Source organism: Herpailurus yagouaroundi, unplaced genomic scaffold, assembly GCF_014898765.1.
Source record: "Herpailurus yagouaroundi ecotype Mexico unplaced genomic scaffold, PumYag 198, whole genome shotgun sequence".
Lineage (NCBI taxonomy): Eukaryota > Metazoa > Chordata > Mammalia > Carnivora > Felidae > Herpailurus > Herpailurus yagouaroundi.
The window spans coordinates 29,560,484-29,584,513 of NW_024412429.1; the positions used below are offsets into that span (position 1 = coordinate 29,560,484).

At 35.8% G+C, this 24,030-nt stretch overlaps 2 protein-coding genes and 1 long non-coding RNA gene across 9 annotated transcripts in view; 2 read left to right on the forward strand and 1 right to left on the reverse strand.

Moving 5' to 3' along the window:
- BCLAF1 (BCL2 associated transcription factor 1) overlaps window positions 1–15,679 on the forward strand; it is a 30,557-nt gene extending 14,878 nt beyond the window's left edge. For 2 of the 5 annotated variants that reach the window (XM_040449094.1, XM_040449095.1), the window contains exons 7-13: window positions 526–631; window positions 1,560–1,644; window positions 4,024–4,199; window positions 5,314–5,494; window positions 6,610–6,756; window positions 12,728–12,940; window positions 13,099–15,679. In XM_040449094.1, the coding sequence (XP_040305028.1) occupies window positions 526–631; window positions 1,560–1,644; window positions 4,024–4,199; window positions 5,314–5,494; window positions 6,610–6,756; window positions 12,728–12,940; window positions 13,099–13,104 (914 nt within the window). In that variant the 3' untranslated portion in view covers window positions 13,105–15,679. Of the gene's footprint in view, window positions 1–525; window positions 632–1,559; window positions 1,645–4,023; window positions 4,200–4,332; window positions 4,496–5,313; window positions 5,495–6,609; window positions 6,757–12,727; window positions 12,941–13,098 lie in introns of those variants that run through there. The other 3 variants (XM_040449096.1, XM_040449097.1, XM_040449098.1) reach the window with 2 other exon arrangements.
- LOC121013419 (uncharacterized) lies at window positions 11,307–20,753 on the reverse strand. The gene is made up of 3 exons (XR_005782693.1): window positions 20,643–20,753; window positions 17,722–17,724; window positions 11,307–11,317 (listed from the first exon to the last, which is right to left on the reverse strand). It is a non-coding gene; the product is annotated as an uncharacterized LOC121013419 (long non-coding RNA).
- Window positions 20,754–22,870: 2,117 nt separating this feature from the next.
- MTFR2 (mitochondrial fission regulator 2) overlaps window positions 22,871–24,030 on the forward strand; it is a 12,848-nt gene continuing 11,688 nt past the window's right edge. The window contains exons 1-3 of one of the 3 annotated variants that reach the window (XM_040449101.1): window positions 22,871–22,983; window positions 23,412–23,517; window positions 23,614–23,730. In XM_040449101.1, the coding sequence (XP_040305035.1) occupies window positions 23,668–23,730 (63 nt within the window). In that variant the 5' untranslated portion in view covers window positions 22,871–22,983; window positions 23,412–23,517; window positions 23,614–23,667. The other 2 variants (XM_040449100.1, XM_040449099.1) reach the window with 2 other exon arrangements.

The window sequence follows — 24,030 nt, forward strand, 5'->3', positions numbered from 1 at the left end:
TGTTAATTGATTTGAAAAGTATTTTTTTCAATTGAAATGGTAGTATTCAGTTTTTTCTTAAATCCAGTTTTTGTTGTCAGTATAGTTCTTGATGAAGTAATTGTATTCACTAAAACCAACTGTGTAGTTATTTCAGTATTTTTTGCAAATGATTACTTGAAGTAACTTCCCTGGTTCATATTGGCAAGGTATAAGGACATTCACATATTATTCCTTTTGTTCTGTTTGAGGAAGTATTGTATGATTCAAATCAAGTTAGAGATTCTCAATTTAGTCTATTTATTGTTCTTGGAATTTATGCAGCGTTGACAGGGTTCTCTGACGAACTTTGTATCAGTTACTTGTTGAGGTAGATGAAGTTAAAAGGGACAGAGTAGGAGCTCTTTGTAACACTTGATTCTCTTCTGCTAGGTTTCTTGAGTATTTTTATTTTCTTTTCACCTGCTACATGCCCTTCTGTCACAAATGAAAATCTCTCTTGAAGTAAAGATAACTAATTGGGCAGTATTTCTCCTAAATCAACAGAGCAATACTTCAAATCAGCTGCAGTGACTCTAAACGAGAGGTTCACTTCGTATCAGAAAGCCACTGAAGAACATAGTGCCAGGCAAAAGAGCCCTGAGATACACAGGTATGTGCACTATTGAATGGACGTATAACAATACTGTTTTGATAGGAAGACACCATTTCTTTTATTTGTTTGTTTTTTTGGGAAGATACTGATCATATTGGAACTATGCTAGTGTCATCATGATACAAGATGAACTTTGGTTTTATTTTTTATTTATACCTTGAATAAGTATATTTCCAGCCTTGAGAAGTTTATAATTTACTGTTTCTTTTCAGTTTTTATTTGTTTAAACAGGTTCCTAGAACTTAAAATACTATCAACCACTCCTCAGTAAGGAATTAAATAGCTAACACATTTGTTTTTTGGGAGGGAGTTGGATGCCTAGAGTAACCCTTTATTTAATCTCTGACCATTAGTTTTTTCCATCTACCACATAAGGACAACAGTGCCTTTTTTGCAGGGTGGTGGTGACAATTAGTATGGGTCATAAAGTATCTGAGTTCTTAGTAAATAGTAGGTAGGGTTTTGGTGGTGACCGCTGAAGAAGTGCTGAGAAGTTGCAGTTGACACTAGCTTTTAAAAGGCAAGGAAAGGCAGGGATAACACCAAAGATCCACTGAATATGTAAAACTATTGGAGATACTTAAGAACAAATAACCATATTCATGTGTGTATTAAAGATATGGAAGTATATAATTGTATGATGGTTGCCACTTAACATAACATTCAATTTAATCAAAACACTTTTTTTTGATTAAAATAAATTTGTTTTAAAAAGTTAAACTTCTTTATATATAAAAATATCTGAAGCATTTTAATTCACCTTTAATGGATGTAGTCTTCTTAATTGTCTACCAGGAATTAGATTAACAATCTTATGCTAAAGTTGATTGGGAGAGAAATAACTGGACATTATAAAAATGGACAGTTCTGAGGAATTTTTGGAACAATAGTTACTGTGACTACAAATATTTTATTTTACATTAAGGAGAATTGACATCTCTCCAAGTGCCCTGAGGAAGCATACTCGTTTAGCAGGAGAAGAGAGAGTTTTTAAAGAAGAAAATCAAAAGGTATGTTTTGAATGGACTTCTTTTTACTGTTAAGTTGGGCTTAGTTAATGATATATGCTAAGTATAGTTTGTGTAGACAAAGTATTTGCAGAGGTTCTCTATTTTTAACTTGTAAGTATATGAATATAAGGTAGTGTATATAGCGCTCCTTTATAAAAGAAATTAAGCTATGTATCTTAGTTAAACCAACTTTTTAAAATGCTAATGAAAGTAAGAAAGTTCTAAGTAGACAAAGGAAAATTACAAAAGCAAAGATAAGAATTATAGTAGGGTTTCTATATAAAGTTTTGAGGTGAAATAGATTAGCCAGAGTAAGTATTCCTGATTTATATATGCCTAAATTAATATCTCTAGGTTTTTCACAGTGAGAACAAGAAGTAACCCCCATGCTACTGGGCATTTTTGGTCTGGACTATGAAATAAGTGTTCTGAGAAGCAATTTACAAGTGAACAGTTGGAACAGAAACTGTCAGGATTGAATTCTGTGGGTTGGGGAAGGAAGGTTTTCAATGTGAGAAAACCTGTGAATGGTGGGGGAGGGAGGTCTGTGAGAATGGAATGTGTTTGTTAAGGGGACTCTGATACAGGCTGATGATTTGAAACTGACATTTTCTAGGTAGACTAGTCTATAGGACAAGTCATATGGGTCTAGTAGAAATGTGGGGACAGGTAGAAAGGGAGCAACTGTCTGTTGTAATGAAAAGGGCAGGGGACTTGGAAATGCTGCTTGGTTCCACTTTTGGCTATAACCAGGTATTATCTGTATGATGCTTGGAAAATAATTAGTCTCTTGGACATTGGTTTTGTAATCGGAAAAATGAGACTACATGTGTTTGCAGAGTTGAATAGTTGAGGTATTATGAAAACGTTGGCACTTTACTACCAGAAGCTGTTATTAATGGTTGTATTTTACAAATATTTTAATAGGGCATGCTATTAATTTACTAAATGAGAAAATTAGAGCTTAAAAGAAAGTGGTTTCTTTGTGTGGGCATACTGATCTTGGAAAAACAGATTCTGAGAAGTGAATACTAATCTTGGCTTTTCCTTTCAATATCTTGGGTTCAATGTTGGTTTGTTTTTGCCAACAATTTAGTCTATCCTTGTGCTCTGACAGAGTGAGTATCTTGTTTCTTTCCTCATTACTCAGACCATGTTTTCATCTAGAGGAGAGAAAATAGTGATTACTTATGATAGATAGGGGAGGATATGACATTGCTTTTTATCCTTCGTCTTCTGATCTGAATGAATAATATGTGTTATTATTTAACGTATGTATAGTTTTGTTGGAGTTTACAAAGTAGTTTTACTTAAATTATCTTGTTACTTGTGGGCTTGGTAATACCTCGGTGAGTAAGGAAGGTTTTTACTCTTGATTAGTCTTTTTTTTTTTTTTTTTTTTAAATTACCCAGGGAGCAAATAGGTGAGTAGTTGATACCATTTGGAGATATATTTATACTTTTTTTTGATGAACGGTTATATTATAGCTAGATTTCCCAGAGTAAGTACTTCTTATTGTTGAATACTAGCAAGGATGTCCACATTGCTTAGCATCTTACTGATGTATAATTTTTCTTCATTCCTAGATGCCTCTTTCCATCTTCCTAAATTATATAGTATTTGAAAAAGCAATGGAACAAGAAGGAGGTGAATTGTGACCCAGTTAAACTAATGTCCGTTGCAATACCTGAATTGAGAAAGGGCAGTATATGGCCCAAAATACTGAGTACAGGATTGGGAATAATATCTTTCTGGCTTTGTTTCTACCCTTATTCAACCTTACTTGGTTTTGTTAATCATCTTCCACTTGCATGTTATGGAAATTACAGAATTCTTCCTTTTGAAGTGGTTTTTATTGGGTTCGTCAACCTAATTGGGAACAGCTTGATGATAAAATGAGGCTTCAGTAATGAGAACCATTACTTTAGGATCCCTTAACTTTATAGGTAGATGGCTATACTACAACCACAGTTAGACTGTAACTTCTGTCATTGTTGAACTGTTTACAAAAAAGCTGTTTGAAAAGGATGAGTGATGACAATGAGGATGTGCTGAGTGGAAAAACAATTATTTTGTTCTGCTGTACAAAGTTTATTATGGATTGCTTTGAACAAAAACCTATGCTATTTTCAAGATAGCTTTTCATAACTTCCTAGTTTCATAGTCCCGTTGCACTGTGTATACAAATGTTGAGTCAAAACAACCAAGTGTTTTTTTTTAACAAAAGTAAAACTAAGTATGGAAGTAGTATGCTATGATCCACTCATTTCTGATACTAAAATGCCAGATTAAAAACTGGCATAAAATTTGGGTATATATCTTTATATCTTTATTTTTTTTCTCTCCTGAAGTCTGTATTTTACATTTGTCTTTTATAGGGAGATAAAAAATTAAGGTGTGATTCTGCTGATCTTCGGCATGACATTGATCGTCGGAGAAAAGAAAGAAGTAAAGAACGGGGGGATTCCAAGGGCTCCAGGGAATCCAGTGGATCAAGAAAGCAGGAAAAAACTCCAAAAGATTACAAGGAATACAAATCTTACAAAGATGACAGGTAATTGTTAAAACTGTCTGAGTTAGGTTTTAGCTTCTAATTAGCCTTTAATAATTGTCAGCTTAATTGCTTTCAATTTTGACTGTGTAATCGAATGTTTAAATTTAAACAATTAAAATTATTTGTTTTACAGCAAAAATGTATTTGTCTTTTACACGGCTTATGGTGGATGAGGACAAAAACTTTGGAATAGCAAGCTAACACTGAAAAAAAAAATGACAAATTAATGTGTCCTATTATCCAGGCTACATCAGGAGGTTGGACTTCAATGCAGTGCATTTCTAGAAACAGTTTGTGTAAGAACTTTGGTTCGTTATGCTTGATTCCGCACTTTTTCAACTCATAACACCCAGAGTACAAGAATTTTAAACTGATATCTAGTGGTTTAACATGGGAGAGATGGGGGGAGGAAGGACTAGTTTTTATGAAATAGCAATGTGTATTAATCTTTCAAAGTAATGTTTCCATGGATACTGTTAGCAGTGGTAAGAGTTACCGCAGGTATGACCTTTCCGGGTGTTGTGTTAGAACCATGTAAAATTGATCATCGTAGAGTCAAATAAATAATAGGAATATTAAGTATCATAGATAATCGTTTTCTTGCTATTCATTAGGTAAATGGTGGATTTTACTCGTGTTTTTTAATTTATTACCGGTATTTGTATGTCATATGCTTTTATTTCTCTAATGGAGTAATGGCCCAAACCATATCAACTGTTCTCACCCCGAGTGTACATACTGCAGTCATTTTGAAACTTGGCCTTAAAAACATTCTTACTTATTCCTACTCTTCTTTTCCTTTCCTTAAAATAACAACAACAACAAAAAGTTAAAAATACTGAAGAACTGAACCTTATTCTTGAAGTTTCCAGACTGCTAGTTTTTAACTGGCAGGCTATATCATGTTTTCAGTAGTTATGTAAAACAAATATTGAAGGAGAATGGAAACAGGCTGTATCAAAGTTTAACACCCAATCATTTTAGTTATGTAATCATTTTTAATAGGGGATAGTTTTTTTTTTTTACTTGAAAAATATCCCTTTTATTATAAGATTCAACAGGGTCTTTGTCTTTTTAAAAATAGCACATATTTTTTGTTTTCTCTATTTTGCAGTAAACATAAAAGTAGAGAGCAAGATCATTCTCGATCTTCATCATCTTCAGCGTCACCTTCTTCTCCCAGTTCTCGGGAAGAAAAGGAGAGTAAGAAGGAAAGAGAAGACGAGTTTAAAACTCACCACGAACTGAAAGAATACTCAGGCTTTGGAGGAGTTAGCCGACCACGAGGAACCTTTGTAAGTAATAGAATTACCTTTGTTTGTTGGTAGGGCTTTACTTTAGAGCACTGTACATAAAGTAAAATTCATGATTTAGACATTGTTGTGAGTCATTACTTCTGCAGTTAGAATTAGTCTTGGAAAGTGAAATTGTATTTGTATATATTGATTAAGATATGCCATTTAAGGGTTGGGAGGAAGGGCTGCAGCTGGGATGATGCTTTCCTTGTATACAGAGTAAAAAATGTTTCTGATTTTTAAAGAGCTGTATATATATATATATATATAATTATATATATATAACTATACACACAAACACACACACATATACATATATCAATTAGATACTTTTTAAAATTTTGGAATCAATAACTGTACATGGTGCATGAAGACCCAAGAGTCAAGTAAAGTTACTGAGATCAAGTTCTTCAATCACTTAGTTTTTGAATAGATATCTTAAAGCATTAAAAAAAAAACCCTAACGTCTGTATCACAGCTATTTTTATTTTGCCTGTTTTGCCTTCCAGTCCTTGTTTATATGTGTATAATCATAGAAATCATATAGCTTTTGGTTTTATTCTACATAGCATACACATTATCCCTATGTTTGCATAAATTTGTTACAATTATTAATTACAACTTCACAGTAGTGCATCTTCTTGACTCTTTAATTTCTATATTCAGATTCCTACCTCGAGTGAGTATCCAGTCAGTTATTAGTAGGGCTCATTAATTAGATCATTTGTGAAAGAGAAGAGCTTTGCTTATATGGTGATAGGTGATAGTTGAACAGTTGGGACTCCTATAATAATTCAAAGAATTAGACCACTCTTTTGGGTAGTAAAAGGGGAAAGAACCAACTTGATTATTTAAAAATACTAGTTCAGGCTATGAAATTGTAGTCAGTATGCTAATACTTAAATTGACTGCATTTCTTACTCAGCTTTCAGTGGGCAGATTTTTTTTGCCTATAGTATAAAATGGCCACCCTTTCTGTCCTCAGTGGCTGTGAAATTGAGATTTAGGAAGGAAAGTAGGGAATTTGTTTTTTGTTACTGCAGTAAAATTAGAGTTTGCATGTAACTAAATACCTTTTGATTGCATTACTAAACAGCTTTGTTAATGTTAATCAGTTTCGAATTAGAGGCAGAGGAAGAGCCAGAGGAGTTTTTGCTGGGACAAATACTGGTCCAAACAACTCAAATACTACTTTTCAAAAGAGACCGAAGGAAGAGGAATGGGATCCAGAATATACCCCAAAGAGCAAGAAGTACTTCTTGGTGGGTGTTAGAAATCTGTGTTTATTTGGTTTGCATTAATTTTCAAAGCATACTGGGTGAATACATTTGAGTACAGGTATCCACTACTATGAGGAGTTTTTGCCATAATTTAGGAAACCTTTTAAAAATTCACTACCCAGATGATTTGAAGTTTCGAAAATGTGGGTCCCTTTAGTCCTGTTTATATTTTATTGATGTCACCTATAGGCTGATCAGGGTAAACTAAAACTATACCTGATTTGATAGCCACATTCAGAGAACATTAACATAGGTTTCACATCTGTCTATAAGACAATGACAGTTGTAGAAACATCTCATTAAGATTTATCTTCCATCATCACAGCTATTTGTTTAAATGAAAGACAGAAGAATTCTTTCACAGAACATGTAATTAAGGATCTCAGGGAGGCTGTGTACTTCCTCTGGAATAAAAGGAGGATGAAAAATTCCATATGGAAAGTTGCTGGCTACACTAATTTGATGCTTCTTTGTGATACTTTTTCCTCTGAAGTAGTTTTCTAAGGGGTGAAACTAGAGGAGGTGGGTCCTGAAAGAGTTTCTAGGTAAAGATGGAGATTTTCTGTAGTTTGGCATGGGAGAAAAGGGTCCATCCAGCATTACAGACACTTAGGAAAATACCAGAACTATTACCAGAAGTATTTATTTCTTAAATAGCTTTTCAGAGATCAGTTCTGAAGATTAGTTGTTTTGCAGAAGCAAGGAGGAAGATAGTACTAGATTTATAGAATTGTGTCTTTCATTTAGTTTTTTATGAATATATTTGAATACACCTGAATACCCATGACCTGTCTGCTAAGTGAGAGGGGAGAGCTAAATGATGAAGTAGACCTATGTTGTTTGAAGAATGGGCAATCAAAAATTAGCTTCTGTTTGATTCTTTTGAGTAGTTTAATGAACAAAGTCCGAAAAAGTTTTTAAAGGGTATTAATGCATACTGTTTGCTCAACATATGCTCCCCTAAGAGGAAATTTATACTTGTTTGAATTGCTTGAGTTGACAACGTGGACAGTAAAAGGCACTTTATTCAGTTATAGGAAAGTTTAAAAGATCTATCTTGTTTTTGATTTTCAGACTTTATATTCACAAACTGCTCTTTATACTAGGTACCATGAATGCAAAGACATGTATCATTTCTTGGCTGGAAAAATTTAGAAACAAAAGTTCTAAATACATGTGTAGTGGATTTCATCCAAGGCAGGAAATGGAGGATTATTTCAAACAGAGTGATTAGGCGAGCCTTCATAGAGGAACTGGGATTGAATCTTGAGCTTAAAAAATAGGTATACTGCAGATTGTAGGCGTGAAACATCCTGAGATAGAACTCTTTGGCTAGGTGGTTGGTGTAAGTTTGGTAAAATTAAGAAAAAGCAGAAACCAAGTTGTGGGAGGCTGTATCTAAATAAATACGGATTTTAACCAGAGTTTAGAAAAATCATGGTTGTACAGACCGATCTGAAGAGTTACTGAGTGTCTGGACTAAGAGGCTAGGTAATGGAAAAGTTAAAGTAATATTAATGAAGACTTACTCAGGGATCTTGTATGTAGTTGGGTATTGGTAGTAAGATGAAGGGATCTCTCTAGGATAGGGAATACAAGGGAAAGGATCCCATTTGAGAAGATTAAGTTCTGTTCTTGAGGTGCCTGGGAGAAATTAAGTGCAGATGTGCAATGGAAAGTTGCTAATGCGAATCTAGAGGAAAAAAAATTTAGGAGCCATCATCTTCCAGGACACAATTAAAGCCCTGTTAAGATCACCCAGTCAGAAGAGATTAAAAGGCCACCCTGTTGAAGGTCGGGCGAGCAGTGGGTGAGTGATAGTAAAAATATCACACTGTTAAAAAAAAAAAAAAAAGCCAGAGAAGTAGACCAAATGTTATAGGTCAAAAGATTAAGAGGGAAATGAGAGGTGGACAAGTAGATACTAATTAATACTTTGAATCCTTTACAAATACTTAATTTAGGCCACACCTTCATTTTTCTATGGCATACTTTTAGAATCCGATGTAATTTTTTCTTGTAATGGGACATACCATTTTAGTTTGGCATTTAGGTAGTAGTTTTACTAATTAAGAAGAATGTTATTTTAAGATTTTAGAACTTAGAAGTAGTAAATAACATTTTATGTGTTGCTATTTTGGGCTGTATTTAAAAACCTTCATTTCTATATAAAACATACACTTGGATTTGTCACAGACTAATGTTCACCAGAAGTAACTTTTTTTTTTTTTTTATGTTTTATTTATTTTTGAGACAGAGACAGAGCATGAACAGGGGAGGGGCAGAGAGAGAGGGAGACACAGAATATGAAACAGGCTCCAGGCTCTGAGCCGTCAGCACAGAGCCCGACGCGGGGCTTGAACTCACGGACCGTGAGATCATGACCTGAGCTGAAGTCGGACGCTTAACTGACTGAGCCACCCAGGCGCCCCAGAAGTAACATTTTTTTTAAGCTTTTAAATTTTATTTAATTTGAGAGAGTGCACGCATGCGCAGTGGGTGGGGGATGGAGGGACGGAGCAGAGGGTTAGAGAATCCCAAGCAGGCTCCTTGCTGTCAGCACAGAGCCCAGTGTGGGGCTCCGTCTTAAGCTGAAATCAAGAGGTGGATGCTTAACTGACTGAGCTGTCCAGGCACCCCCAAATTAATATGTTAATACATTTTTTTTTCTTACAAATCAATTCCCAGAGTTAATTATTTTAGTTCTTAATGAACCATTGAAATGACAGCTCTGGTTTTTACATGGATTTTTAAATTTGAAAGATTTTGCTTCTTTTGCAAATATATTTTATAGACCGCTATTGTTGAGACTAGAAATGTAAACAAAAATATTCATAAGAAATGAGGTTGAAAACTTTTAGATGTTCTCCTAAGAATAATTGACGAACATGGAACTTTTGACTATATATATACACACACGTATATATAACATATATATACGTGTGTGTATATATATATATATATATATATACACACACACACATATGTATACACACATATATACACACAGACACACACATATATATTTTTTTAAGTTTATCATTTTGAGGGAGCAAGAGAGAGAGTGTATGCATGCGTGCAAGCAGGGAAGGGGCAGAGAGGGTGAGACAAAAACCCAAGCAGGCTCAGCGCTGCCAGTACAGAGCCCAACATGGGACCAAACCCAGGAACTGCGAGATCAGGACCCGAGCCGGGATCAAAAGTCAGACGCTTAATGGACTGAGCTGCCCAGGCAACCTGCTTATGCCCATATTAATGAAACATTAATACTTACTAGTAATAATAATAGTATTTATTGAGCATATGCACTGTGCTAGGTTCCTGTTTTACATGTATAAATTTATTTTGTGCTTACAAAAAATCATTTCGAGGGGAGTCCTTTATTCTACTTTTATAGATGAAAAACATTGGGGTATACAGATTAAGCAGCTTGACCATGGCTAGTAGAATAGGACTTTGGATTTGAACCCATGCCTTGGGCTCCAGAACTAGGGTTCTGAAAGCACCCTACCGTTCTTTCTCCAATATTGAGTAATAGTAACATTTGTTGTATTCTTTTCTGAAAATTCTCATCTCAACACTTGGATTTATGCAAAGATATGGTGATGTTTTCAATAACAAGTAGGAAAGATAGTCTATCTTAGAACCTGAAATTCTGTGGAGGGGTGAGTATGTGAAGAGTTGGAGCAAGTAGGAAAGTACTGGAGTGGATAGGTTCTCAGTGTAGAGTTGATGTCTTCTGAGGAAGAGAAAATCTCTGGTGGGGAAGGAGTTTCAGGGTAGGAGTTTTAATCAGTTAGCCCTTTGAAACATGATCATTCTGTGGAGAAGAGATAAGAGGATTCAGGAGGTTTTGTTCTAATATGGCCTCCTTTGTTAATGTGTTTTTGTGCATTACAAATAATTTCTCTGGTCCTTTATCATGTGAAGTGATTCATTTTAAAAAATTGTAGTAGGACTAATATCTTAGAAGTTAGAACTTGAAGATTAAGAGTTAGTTTGCTTAGCATTAAAATGTCCCCTAGCTGCCAGAATACTCTGAAAAATACAATCTTTTAGCTGCTGTTGGGTATTTAAAGGTGATGGCTTGTTTAACTTTAGTGCCTAGCTTTGCCTCTGCTTTTTCTATTTCTGTAGCTGTTAGTTGCCTTATATGGAAATCATTTACTGCCACCAGATACTTGGGAAATGTATACTGTGGGTGATGGCTGAAGGAGTAGTGGAGAGAACTAGTTCTGTGACCTTGGGCAAGTAGCTCAGTTTTGCTGTGCCTCAGTTTCTTTAGATCTAAAGTAGGATTAGTTAACAATATTTTATAGGGTTGTTTGAGGATGAGAGGAGTAAATACGTGGAAAGTGCTCAGAACAATGTCTTACCCTTAGTAAGCATTATTAATACCACTCTTTGCTTGCTTGTCATACACTGGGATGGGCACTTTTTATAGATCATCTGTGTGACTTCATGGTTATCTCCCAGTTTTTAAAATGAGAACGTAAAGTCACAGCTTCTGTTTAGATTTAAACATGCCTCTGACTCTCAAAACCTGTTTGCTTCTTCCCACAAATGAGTGGAATACTGTGTAAATGCCGCAAACACAAACTCTTAAGTGGTGGTTTGTGCCAATACCAAAAGGGAACCTGAAGTTACGTAGTTGTGTGGGTATCATTTTGAGTGAGAGAATATTTTAAAATACTTTATTTCAGGTTTGTAATTAAACTTTCTGACATTCTGAAATCTACACTTTTGATAGTTCCTCAACTCGCTCTTTTTGGAGTCATACACACCTCTAGCTTGTCATTTTTCATCAGCTTGTTAAAGATAGAGGATTAGAAATTGGTAAGTGCTCTTTTGCTTTGTGTGTTACTTGTGTAACTGAGCTTTGCAAGTCATGCCAGGAGGGTGATCTGTATTACACGAATATGCACAAAGGCACAGTCTGTGTTTTGAAAAAGGTGCTTATACCACATAATACTCGAGAAAAAGCTTTGATGACTTTTGGACAGCTGGTCAATACCAGTACTTCACAGGTTATGGAACATTGTTTGCATTATACCCAGTATCTTATTAAGGGGCATCATTTTGCCTCTTTCTCCATTTTTGTAGGTGACAGACTTGAGAGTTTGAGGTGGGCAACAATTAATTGAATTATATTACAGGTGAACTTTGGCTTTTTGTTTGGTATTTTGCGATAATACTCCTCTACTTATCCACAAAGTGAAGGGCTTTTCAGTTTGTAGATTGTGTTTGATTAATGGAACAATTTGTAATTTGGGGAATATCTGTATTGGGGTAGAGTTAATGAAAAATTAATGTTCAAATGTAATACAAAACTGTAGTACTATGTTGGTGAAGAAGAAATAAGTTATTACTCTAGGGACCATGCTGTCATGATTTAGCATGTGAAATTCTCTAGCCTAGAAGATTGATGTGCCATATACATTGATTTAGATTTAAATCTCTGTAGGATTTTAAAATCTGTTCCTACATGTATGGTATAATTCATATCGTTTATTTTATTTAATAAGTGTTGCATAACATTTTTGTGACTGTTACGTCTTTATGACTGGTAGTTTTGGGGGAAAATAAAGGTTATTTTATCTCATTTGCATGCAGTATATTAACAAGTGGACTTAGATTGAAATAATGGAAAGCAAAAAAGTCAAAACTATGAAAGTTGGCAGTAATTTAGCAGTTGAGGTTCTCCAAAAAATTGTCTGGACAGTTTGCAGTGCTTGGGTTATAAAGCAGTAAGATGTATTTACTTGATTTCACAATGGAATACATTTTTACTGTAAAATTCAGTGTTACTGGCTTTGGTTTAATGTGTTTTAGACATTTACCAATGTCCCATACCCCAGTCTTCAGAAGATTTATACCATGACTTAATGGGGCTATAATCATTTTACTTACAAGAAAGACATTTTAGTGATGATTGTTTTTAACCTCTCTGTAGCATGATGACAGAGATGATGGTGTGGATTATTGGGCCAAAAGAGGAAGAGGTCGTGGTACTTTTCAACGTGGCAGAGGGCGCTTTAACTTCAAAAAATCAGGTAGCAGTCCAAAATGGACTCATGACAAATACCAAGGGGACGGGATTGTTGAAGATGAAGAAGAGACCATGGAAAATAATGAAGAAAAGAAGGACAGACGCAAAGAAGAAAAGGTAGAAAATTTCATCTTGTTAGTGATTCTAATGGATTTTCTTCATTATGGGTTTGGTGGGCCAGTTAGTTCATTATTTCATTTTTAGGAACAATGATTATTACGGATCATTTTCACTCCACATTTTTGCTAATCTTTATTTTCTCTTTGTGTTTTTAGGAATAGTAAATCTGAACTGAGATTGCAACAGAGAGCAGAACTTGCACCCACCATTTTTTTACCTGATTTTTGTTTTCAAATAAGAATGTAAGCATTTTACTTAAATTTTACTGTTTGCAAGTAGTCAGTAGAAATTTTGTTTTAAGTCTTCAAATATCTTGAAAAATAGTAGACTGTATGTTGAAAATTGTACTGAAATAAAGTAGAAAATTGTTACGTACCATATTTGTAACTATCAACTTTTAAAAAAATACTTTTACTGTTTTTGTTACATGCATTGTAATTCGCTTTGTCTATAAGATATGGTCAAGTACAGCTCTGTGAAAGTTCTGATTCTCTTCCTTCCCTGTTTGTTAATGTTTATTCTGAAGTAAACGTTAGCTCTACATACAAATCCCTGGACAGAAGTTGTTTATAGAGACCACACTAATTATTTTAACTATATACATCTGTTTAATATTCTCCTTAATTCAAACACACTACATTGTAGGGTGACTAATTTTTGAGGTGTACCACAGAAAAGGTTCTTACTTTGGCAAACTAAGCTAATTTAACACGTCAGCAAATGTTTAAAAAGAGAAAAAAGCTTTATCAATAGTTAAAAAGTACAAGCTATTAAAAGATTGAAAATTACAAGAAAAAAAAATTTTTTTTTTTAATTGAAAGCAAGCAGTGGCCTATAAAACCATTCTTAGGAGCCTTTACTTTTGCGGCTGAAAATTCAATGTTTTTTCTATTCTTATTTGAAAGTTTGAGTCATGGTCTTAGATATCAGCTAATCTTTAAGAGAGGAACTGGTCTGTAATAATACAGATGAAAAAATCCATTCTTAGTGATCATCTTTAAGAAACAGAACAAAACCTGTAATCCTGGTGTTGGTATGGAAGAGGATTATCCTGCAGAATAAGTTGATACATTAAAAAGATGTACCTGATTTCATATCTTACATATTTATTTGAGCTTTTGGACAGCTGAAACATTAGTTTGTAGTCTAACCATAAGGAAAAATAGGCAAAAAACCCATTATGTTAATTAGTATTTTAAGTAACTTGTTTTTCAATAAAAAGTTTTGACAGGAAGTTTGTTGCAGCATTGGTCTAACTTGGTTTTTACTTTTTCCCTATTTTTAGTTGCAGTTTATAAAATGGCTTTTTCTTTTTCTTCCCAAGGGTTCTATTCTTCAGGTAGATAATCTTTCAGATGTGGATTATCTTTTTGTTTGTTGATGCTGATAGCTCTTAAGATGAAAACTCAAAATAGTAAATTTCACTGTCAAGTCTCTGTCAGTGACCATCTGTAAAAGTAGTCAAATTTCATTTGTTAATTCAGGAACCAAGTTAGTTGTATATGTTTGCATTAAAAGCAGGAAATGCTTGTTCTGTTAAGTGTAAACTTTTTCAAAGATCTTAATATATGGATCTTTCATCCTTCGTGATTTGCAGTGCTCCTAGCACCTTGATTGCAGCCAAAGGCATTTGCTAAGAACTGTAAGGGAAAAATAAGAAAACAAAATTCAATATACATGATGTTTATGGCCCTAGGACCCTTAGTATTGCATGATTTCTCCTATTAATTTTGTCTTTTCTGAAATCATTAAAGCAGAGGAAATACTGTCAAAGCAAGTTTGTTGTTATGTTAGTCAGGACACAGCTAATCTCCTAGTCAGAAGAATACTTAATTACATGCGAAAGCAACATGGATTTAATCTTCAACACAAGAATTTTCATAACCATTTTATTTTATACAAATAAACTTAGCTTTTATTTTAAGTTATTATTTGGTTAGATACTGGATCTCTGTGCATGACTATAAATGTGCAGTTTTGTTTTTCCACTTAAGACAATAGGAAAAAGGGAATTTGCTGAGAAATTATTTAATAGGGAGTGGGAATAAACCTACCCAAATTCTATCAGCAGGTTATATTTTAAGTGCAAATGTGCTGATTTAACCCAAATAGATACATGATTCGGTTACTTTTATTCTATTACACAAAATTGAGGAAAGAGGATTATACCAGAATTTAGTAAGAAGGGTGATAGAACTCTGCAGTAGGATGCCATTGTGGATGTTCTCTTTTTCAGAGCCAAACATATGAAAAGCCTATGTTGTGTTAAGCCACATTTAACTCCACACTTCATAACCTGTTACAAAGCTGAATGGTAAGGGTATTTGTTTACAAATGACAGAAAATAACTCTTTGATACCTGCATTAACAGACTTCCTTTTGCCTAGAGAAGGAAAATAAAAATGAACCAAAGGATATTTCCAGAAAGGATTAAGAAACCTGTTTAAGAAGGCCATGACTCAGTCTTTAGGTGTGTATACCTTTCAACATTCTAGGAATTTTAATATAAAATAGCAAAATATGTTTTTCCAATTGCAGCCTACTTTAAGGAATTAACTATTGTTCCCTTTTGTCACAGTTAAAATCAAGTGTTGGGAATTAAATTATAATTTGAGTAAAAATACTACCCAATACGAACGAATGTAGATGGCTAAACGATTCTTACTCAGTGTGTTGTATATTGCAACAGGGACCCTTGTAAATTGTCATATGCCAATAAAATGTCATAAGTGGTAATAGCCGTTGTTTGTTTACCTGATTTTGAGACTATTTCTGTGTCTGATCTATACAGCTGATTTCTGTGACCTATTTATAGATTTTTGAATACCAACTCCTCTGTTAGTAAAATTACTGGTATGCTATGGCTTTTTTGGGGGGTTGATACATACTTCACAAAACTCAAACCCCATATACTGTTATTTTTTTGTTTTCCCTGGTAATTCCAAGCTGTTATTAGAGAATACAGGAATTCCAGATTTCTAGTCTAGTTCTCCTGTTCTTGTGTTAATACAAGAACTTGCCAGCCATAATATTATGGAGAATCAGCATTACTTCTCTTTTTAAAAACTATAGTAGTCCATTAACAACTAAAAAGAGGTTGGATTTTGTTTTGTTAGACTATAATTTTGTGTAAAATTTGGTGTAATTCTCACCATGACCCTTTTAACAAAGTGGACCATCTGTCAACTTGAAAAAAAAGCATTTTTCACAGACATTTGTGTGCTAAGACCTATAGTATATATTTTGACTAATAATATATTAGGAGGCAATTGGAGAAAAAAAGTTTATTGTCATGGGATTGTATTAGTCTAGACTTAATAGTCTCTGGATAGAGATCCTGATACATCCTTTAACAAAATTTTAGAATGTTATCTGTTACCATATTAGGGTTATCAAATAATTAAAACCATTATTACATCTGAATGTCAAGGGTTATATTAATGAAGTTTTAAGCCAACAGGATTTGTTATTATTCAGTTTCTTAGAATCTCAGAGATATATGGAAATTTGTTGTATTCCATTGTCTTACTCAAGAGCCTTTGAGATTGTGTAGGTTTATGAGCTGGACTCCTTATATTTCTGAAACATTCAGTAATGATAAGTGTGTGTTGACTATGCAGATGAAGCGAAAGTTCTACATTTAACTAAGTCTTCTAGTTCTCTTTATGTTGTTATGTCACATCATACTTTAGCCTTTAAAAATGGATCCCATTGGTTAAAAAAAGAGACACAGACATTAGGATCTGTGTTTCCCACTACTAGAAAAAAACTTCAAATAATGTTTCTTAATTATAATCTCTGCGTAAGAAAAATATTCCCCCTGCCGCCCAAAAATATTTTTCCTACAGATATTTTGGATGATTTAAAACCGTTGAACCTATTGGCAGCACTCTTAAGATGCAGAAGATAATCTTGATTCTTACAAGTAGAAAAGGATTGGGCAAGTGGATTTTAATGCTACTCCTCTAAAAATCAAAATGAGATTTTTCATAGTAATCTCTTGGGGTTGCCCACCTTCCTGATGCAGTAATGAGTACTCCTTTTAGTAAAACTAGATGATAATTAAGTACACCTTCATATTAAATGACTTGGAAGGATTTTTACTCACAGCATGACCTGTGTATTTGGCAGTGATAACTTCTTGGTACTATCATTGTAATTGCGAATTTCATGGAGTGCATAAAGCCATGGAAAAAGAATACCATTTTCATCCTCCAGAATAGTTGTTTACTTGCTACCTTATCTAGCCCTTGACTATGGAAGATCGTAATTTTTCTGCCTTAATGTACCAGAAAGAGAAAGCAATAAACTTTTTATTAGGGTACTTCTAAAGCTGCCATGGGGGGAATGTTAAGTACTCTTTCAGTTTTTTGAAGGAAATTGCATATCACACCAAATGTAAGCATGAAAAGAAAGTTACAATAAAATATAAAATTTAACTGGTTAATGTCAGTATATACTTATAGTGTGTGGATAAATTTGGTGGTGATACTTCTACTTCAAAATCAGAGTGTTGATCTGCTTTTCACCCCTCTAATACTGTGGTAAAGATACTCCCACTGCTGCAGTAGACTCCTGACTTGGACTTAAATTTCATCCTTTAGTTGCCGCCTGTGGGATATTTTTCAGCCGTAAACTTGGTGTCATTTTTAGCTAAAACCCTTCGATTTCTTCTCTTGCCTAAATATTAGTCAAGATGAACAACATGAGCCAGTTTTTACCTTTGTGCTTTCCCCACTTACCCACCCCTTGTTCACTTACCTATCTTAAAATCTTACACCCTAGCAAAAATTCTAAATTCTTTTTATGTCCTCATTGAATGTAGCACATTCTTTCAGGCTAGCAACTCATTCCATTTAAATGTCTTTCTTTGCCAGAATAAATGTTTATCAATTTGCATTGTGTATGGCATACATACATAGGTATGAAATAAATGCTCCTTGAATGTATAATGAAAGCATGATATAATTGTATATGTATAGAGGTTTGATTTAGCATAAGCCTTTTTTTTTTTTTTTTTTTTTTTGTGGCTGCTGCTAAAACATAATACAGTCTAAGCTCCCTTAAAATGTGCTGAAGAGACGTCGGATTGCAGTGAACAGAAGAGTTAGATCATTAATTTTTTTTTTTATATGTGGCTCATGTTACTCTTGTGCAGTTCCATGTTTTTAAGAGTAAATATATTTAAAAGGAGAGGGACCAGAAGCTTGATGTCGGAAATAGTGTCATGTGAATAGTTGGAATGTTTGCTGTAGAGCAGTGATGACTGAGATGGGTCCTTGCGAGCAGTCCTCAAGTATTTTAAGGGGTTTCCCTTAAAAGAGGAAATAGAGAGTTACAATTCAAATTATATATAAGGATCAGGATGGACATTTGATGTTACTTTGTCCAGCCTTATCATTTTAACATGTTCTGTATTTAGAGGACAACCAGAGCCAGTAGATAAAAGTCATAGATACATAGACTTTTATTGATTGACTCAGTGAGCTAATATTTGACATGTACGTACTTAAAAAGAGTAGTTAGCTTGTAAATAGCAAGTTTTCTGCTTGTAAAAGTATTGAGAATCTGGAAGTCTTTGTCAGGAATCTGTGTTATCTGAAGCTGAAGTTTTTTCCTAGTTCTCTGGATTACTTAATTGAAGTTTAAGAGCTACCTTTTACTCTCAGGTGCTTGCTTTATTGTGTGTTACCATCTGAGGGTACCAGTCAGTGATAATTAAAAAGAAATGCTGCATATTGCCACTTTTTTTTCAATGTTGCAATAGGAATGAATTTAGTTTGTTTTGTTGTTTGTTTTTGTAAGACTTATGCCATATTCTTTACGATATATATCAGATCTTTGGATGGCAAATAATTTGTTACTAGTTGTAAGATGATCCAAATCAGTTACTTGGAATTTTTATGAAGTAGAATATTTTTATTCCCGTTACTGGGACCATGACAGTATCAAATTATGAGTCGATTATTGCTAAAAATGAAAAGGCCTAAATGCAAACATTAGTAGCACTGATGTATATCTGACTGTCTGATCCAGAAGTGGGATAAGACTAGAAGGGCATCCTTTAACTATTTTTTCTGTGTTCTAGGTTTTAACCATCTCTTTTTAAGTGATTCACAAGAGTCAAGGCATTCCTATTTGTGAACGTAAGATTGTATCAGAAAACAGAGTACAGAGTCTATGAAGTCCTATGAATCTTCTAAAAAAAAAAAAAAAATGGAACCAGAAAAATCAAGCAGCAGTTCACCTTTCTGCCTTTAGAACGGTCTAGCTATAGTAAACTATTTTTGTTCGAACATAGTATGAGTAGTTATAGACACATAAGACCTTTGGATTCATACACTAAGCATAACCTAGTTTTTCTTTTGTATAAATTTTTTAAAGGCTCAAGTAAAAAGAAATCCTGCTTTTAGACTATAAACATCTAACTTTGGTTTTATAATTTTAATGTAACACTACAAGTAAATAGCAATTTAGAGTATAGATATTACTACAGTTTAAATAGACCTAGAAATATAGTTAATAGGTCTCTTATATTAACTATTTTAATTGTCAATACAAAGCACATTTTTAGAATTTAATTTGAAATACGATTTTAGGATCAGGGAAAATTTTGGTCTAATTGCTCTCAAATATTTAAAATTTTTGAATAAATAATTGTAAAGGTTTAATGAATTTTAAGAGGTGTTTAATCTTTTAAATAGCGCTGGTTGGTTTAAGTATACTGTATTAGCACTACCCCTGAGAGGCTTCAAGCATAGGCAGAATAGAAAGAAAAAGGGCCTAAATATTTTTCTTTTTGAAATGTAAAATTTAAATGAACTTTCTGGGTTAGCACATCTCAATGTGGAGATCACATTTACATATGAACCCTTATGGTTAACATTGGAGAGGCTATTTCCTACTTTGGTAGAAGGTTAATTTGTATTCTTTCCCACTGTTAAGATAACTACAGTAACTTGAGTTCATCACCAAAAACAAACTTAGGCTTGTGGCATAGGCTAATGGGGCTCTGCTGGGTATTTGGCAAAATTGAGTATACACATCTTTCTAGCCTTTGTCTAAACCAGCCCTCAGCCTCTCACCTTTCGTTTATTCACTGAAAAAGTATGCCTGGCAATGGGTGTAAAGGTGAATAAAACATTCTCGGTGTTGGGGATCCAGAACATAGTATGATGATTATCTATAAAGTGTTAGTAGTTCTGGAAAAATACATTTGGATGGCAAAACCAAATACCTATGGACAGCTTTTGGAATTAAACTAGGTGATGAACCTCCAAATATCAAATGGGGAAAACCATCAACCTGCTTGGTATTGGTTTCTATGTGAGAAGGAAGAGTTGGGGTAGGGTCTGGCAGACTTGAGAAAAGGAGAATCTCAACGTTTATTTATTTTTGGGACAGAGAGAGACAGAGCATGAACGGGGGAGGGGCAGAGAGAGAGGGAGACACAGAATCGGAAACAGGCTCCAGGCTCTGAGCCATCAGCCCAGAGCCCGACGCGGGACTCGAACTCACGGACCGCGAGATCGTGACCTGGCTGAAGTCGGACACTTAACCGACTGTGCCACCCAGGCGCCCCAGAGAAAAGGAGAATCTCAAATTACTCAACTGAAACTTGGATTTTGTCCTCTCCATAGTGAGTGCAAGGTACCCAAAGGAAGGATTGGAGAGACTGGGACAATTTTCCCCAGTGAACTCTCAAAACAAGACTCCCTTTTAAGGACAGGACTGGACCCCACACTGAGAAGAAAGTAGCAAAAGTATAATCATTGAGTGTAGAGACCATAGGAGAGGGCTTAGATCAAACTGGGGGGGGGGGGAACACAATCAGGAAAATCTTAGAAAGCAAGCCACCATATTTCTGAACATTACTCAAAAACAACAGAAAAGGTAACTGAAGTCAAAAAAGCTTTCCTGAATCTTGTATCATTCTAAAAGGCCAAGAAAGTAATTTCATGTAAACATGAGCAATTGAAAAATACTGTCAAATCTCAAAAGGTTATCAAGATGTGGTATGTATGAGTGCTTTCGTAAACAAAATGGAGGAAAGATCTCTGAAGAACGTTAGGGGTAAGTTGTCAGCAAAACATTCATGGAGGGTGTAGCGTGCATGGTGAAGGTAGCTTTAGTGATGGTTCCTATTCTAATATTCTCCAAGGAAGTGTTGGTCTGGCTGTAATGTGTGCTGATTGATATCAGAGTGGAAAGGGAGGTGGCTACAAGATCATGATTTATATACTTATGAGGGCAAAAGGAAAGGACAAGGTACTTGAAGAAATTGTGACACTGATTCCAAGTAAGGTGGCTGACCCATTTGCCTTCACTTATTCCTTGTCCAACAGCCTCTTCTGCCTTTTCATCCTTAACCTAGTGTGGACTACTGGGATATTCTGCCAGTTACTTAGTTACAGATCATTCCTGATGTCTGTTTTCTTTTGTCCCATATCCAGTTATCTTACTCAAGTATTGATTGTTCGTTGTATATAATAGACACTTTCTAAGAATTTTTAAATTTTATTTTTTTAAAGTAAGCTCTACACCCAATGCGTCTGAACTCCTGACCCCTCATGAGATCAAGAGTTGCATGCTCCACCAACTGAGCCAGACAGGCGCCCCATATACTAGGCACTTACCTAAAGCACTAGAGAAGCAGCATGGTTCAAGCCAGAAGTACCTGTTCTAGAGATTACATTCTAGCTTGGCGATAGCGGTAGCATGAATATACGTGGTGATAAGTGCTATAAAGAAAAGAGTGGAAAGAGATGGGGTTTAAAAATGCTCAGGGATAGCCTCTCTGATGTCTCTACTAGAATGTAATCTGCAGGAGGGTGAGGACCTTACTGGTCTTGCCCATTACTGCATTTCCCATGCTTAGAATAGTGCCTGGCACGTAACACTCAGTATTGAATGAGTAAATGTGGACCATAGAGAAATTAGTTCAAAATACCCCATTTTTAAAAATTTTATTTTAATGTAGGTCAGCAGCAGGCACAGTTGATCTTAAATTGTCATGTCATTCCAGTGCATCCTTGGCTGAAGTAGGAATAAAGATGTTGCTCTGTCTTACGAAGCCAGTAAAACCCAGACCAGAATTAAAAATGGGTATCACTTGATAGGATTTAGTCCTTACTTAACAATACTCGGCCAGGTTAACGTCCGGTCCGTATTTGATAGCCTGGACAACCAGGAGCGTTTGGTGAGTGAACATTGTAAGTACTGCAAAGGTGCACATCCCTCGAAGACTGCTTAGGTTCTGCTAATCCCATAAGCAGATAATGTTTGAATGAAATGATCAGACAACAAATAGCGACTTCAAGTGAAGAGGAGAGCGCGGCCCCGCCTAGCGTCTGGGTGTATAGAGGACGACACTGCGAAAAGGGACGAATTCCGGATCGCGGGCCTGGCTCAAGACCCTTAATACTTTGATGACACCGTGTAGTAGACACCAGTAGTTTAGCATGGAGGAACCTAAGGACGCGTCAGAAGCTTGCGTCACCATCTTCGCACCCCCCCCCCCGTTCCACCTGCTGTGTCTAGGCTTCTATTGGTTGCCTCGCGGAAGGCCCGCCCCCTAGAGGAAGAAGGAAATATTCCAGTAGCCGGCCCAAATAACCGTAACTAGCCTGACGTCATAGCGCAGCCAATCAGAAGCACATATGTTTAGGCTTGTCCAATAAGCTCGGATACTGGCTTGGCCCGCGGAGTTTGATTTTCGTTCAGGGACGCGGAAGTTGTGCCCGGCCTCGGGGCGAGCCGCAAGGTGGGTGGGAGACCGGAGGTAAGGGCCAAGCATCCTGCGGAGTTACCCAGGTTGAGGGAAGGGGTTTGCATGTCCAGCCCCGGGTCGGTGGGGGGCGTCGTTACCGTCTGTGGCTTGCAAACCGAGGCGCGCGGGCGGACACGAGTCGACGTCCGAGCGCTCCTGTGCCAGGACGGGCGCACGTAGGGCGTCCCTGACTGCGGATTCGAGGCAGCGTTTCTTAAGGACCGCAGCTTGGTGTCCCGGTGGTTGCTCGCATGCTCGGCTTCGGAGGAAGGTGAGCAAGGCGATCATTCTGGGTTTGGAGAGCCCCTGAGGAAGCTTGCGGCCAAGGCGACTGACACCACCGGCTCTAGTCTCGGCCTGTTACTTAGTTGGGTGACTGAGTCACGTCGCGTATCTGGGGTCCAAATTCTTGTCTTTAAAATGAGCGAGGAGGATGGATGGTACCCTATTCGTTTGTGAGGAAGAGCCGCTGTTCATTTGTTAAAGCGTTGGGTCGGCCCCCTGCCTGCCTTCAGGAGCTGAACTCATCCCTCTCCTCAACCCAGAGCTTCCAGGAGAGCGGGGACTTCGCTGTCGCAGCTAACCTAAAGGCTTCCCTGTTAAGTGTCCAATTTATTGTTGGTTGATATTTATTAAGGCTGAAACATCTTATGAACTTTTAGTGCAATTTAACTGATAAATTGAAATTTCCTTTATCAGCCCTTCCCCACGTCTTCATTCCTCTCTCTCTTTGACTTCCTTCAAAATACTGCTGGCCAAAAGAGATCAGTTGATGGTGTAATGTGAAACGAAAGGATTCCTCCAGGTTACTTAATACAGTTTTGTGGCAATCGTGTTTTTTGTTTTTTGTTTTTTGTTTTTTTGGTCAAGAGTAATATTTTCTAAATTGTTTTTCCGGAAGGTATCAAGAAACTGATAATGTTTCCTTGAATTCGCTAATGTATTTGTTTCATCAATGTCACTCATACTGAATATCTTAAGAGAGATGCTGGAATATTTTGGTGTTCCCATAGACCAGGTAAATGTTTTTTAATGGATTTGAATGAACCTGTTGTATTTGTTGCTGGGTCTTACTTTGAAAATGATCTATATATATGTAAACATTTAATTTAAGGCAAGATTGTTACTTTTCAGGTGTAACAAAGCTGAGTTTGCAATAGTGTACCTTAGGTAGTTTGCGTTAAAAAAAGGGATAAAATTAAGGGCGCCTGGCTGGCTCAGTCGGAAGAGCATGTGACTCTTGATCTCCAGGTTGTAAGTTGTGAGTTAAGCCCCAAGTTGGGTGTAGAGTTTACTTAAAAAAAAAAAAAAAGGGTGG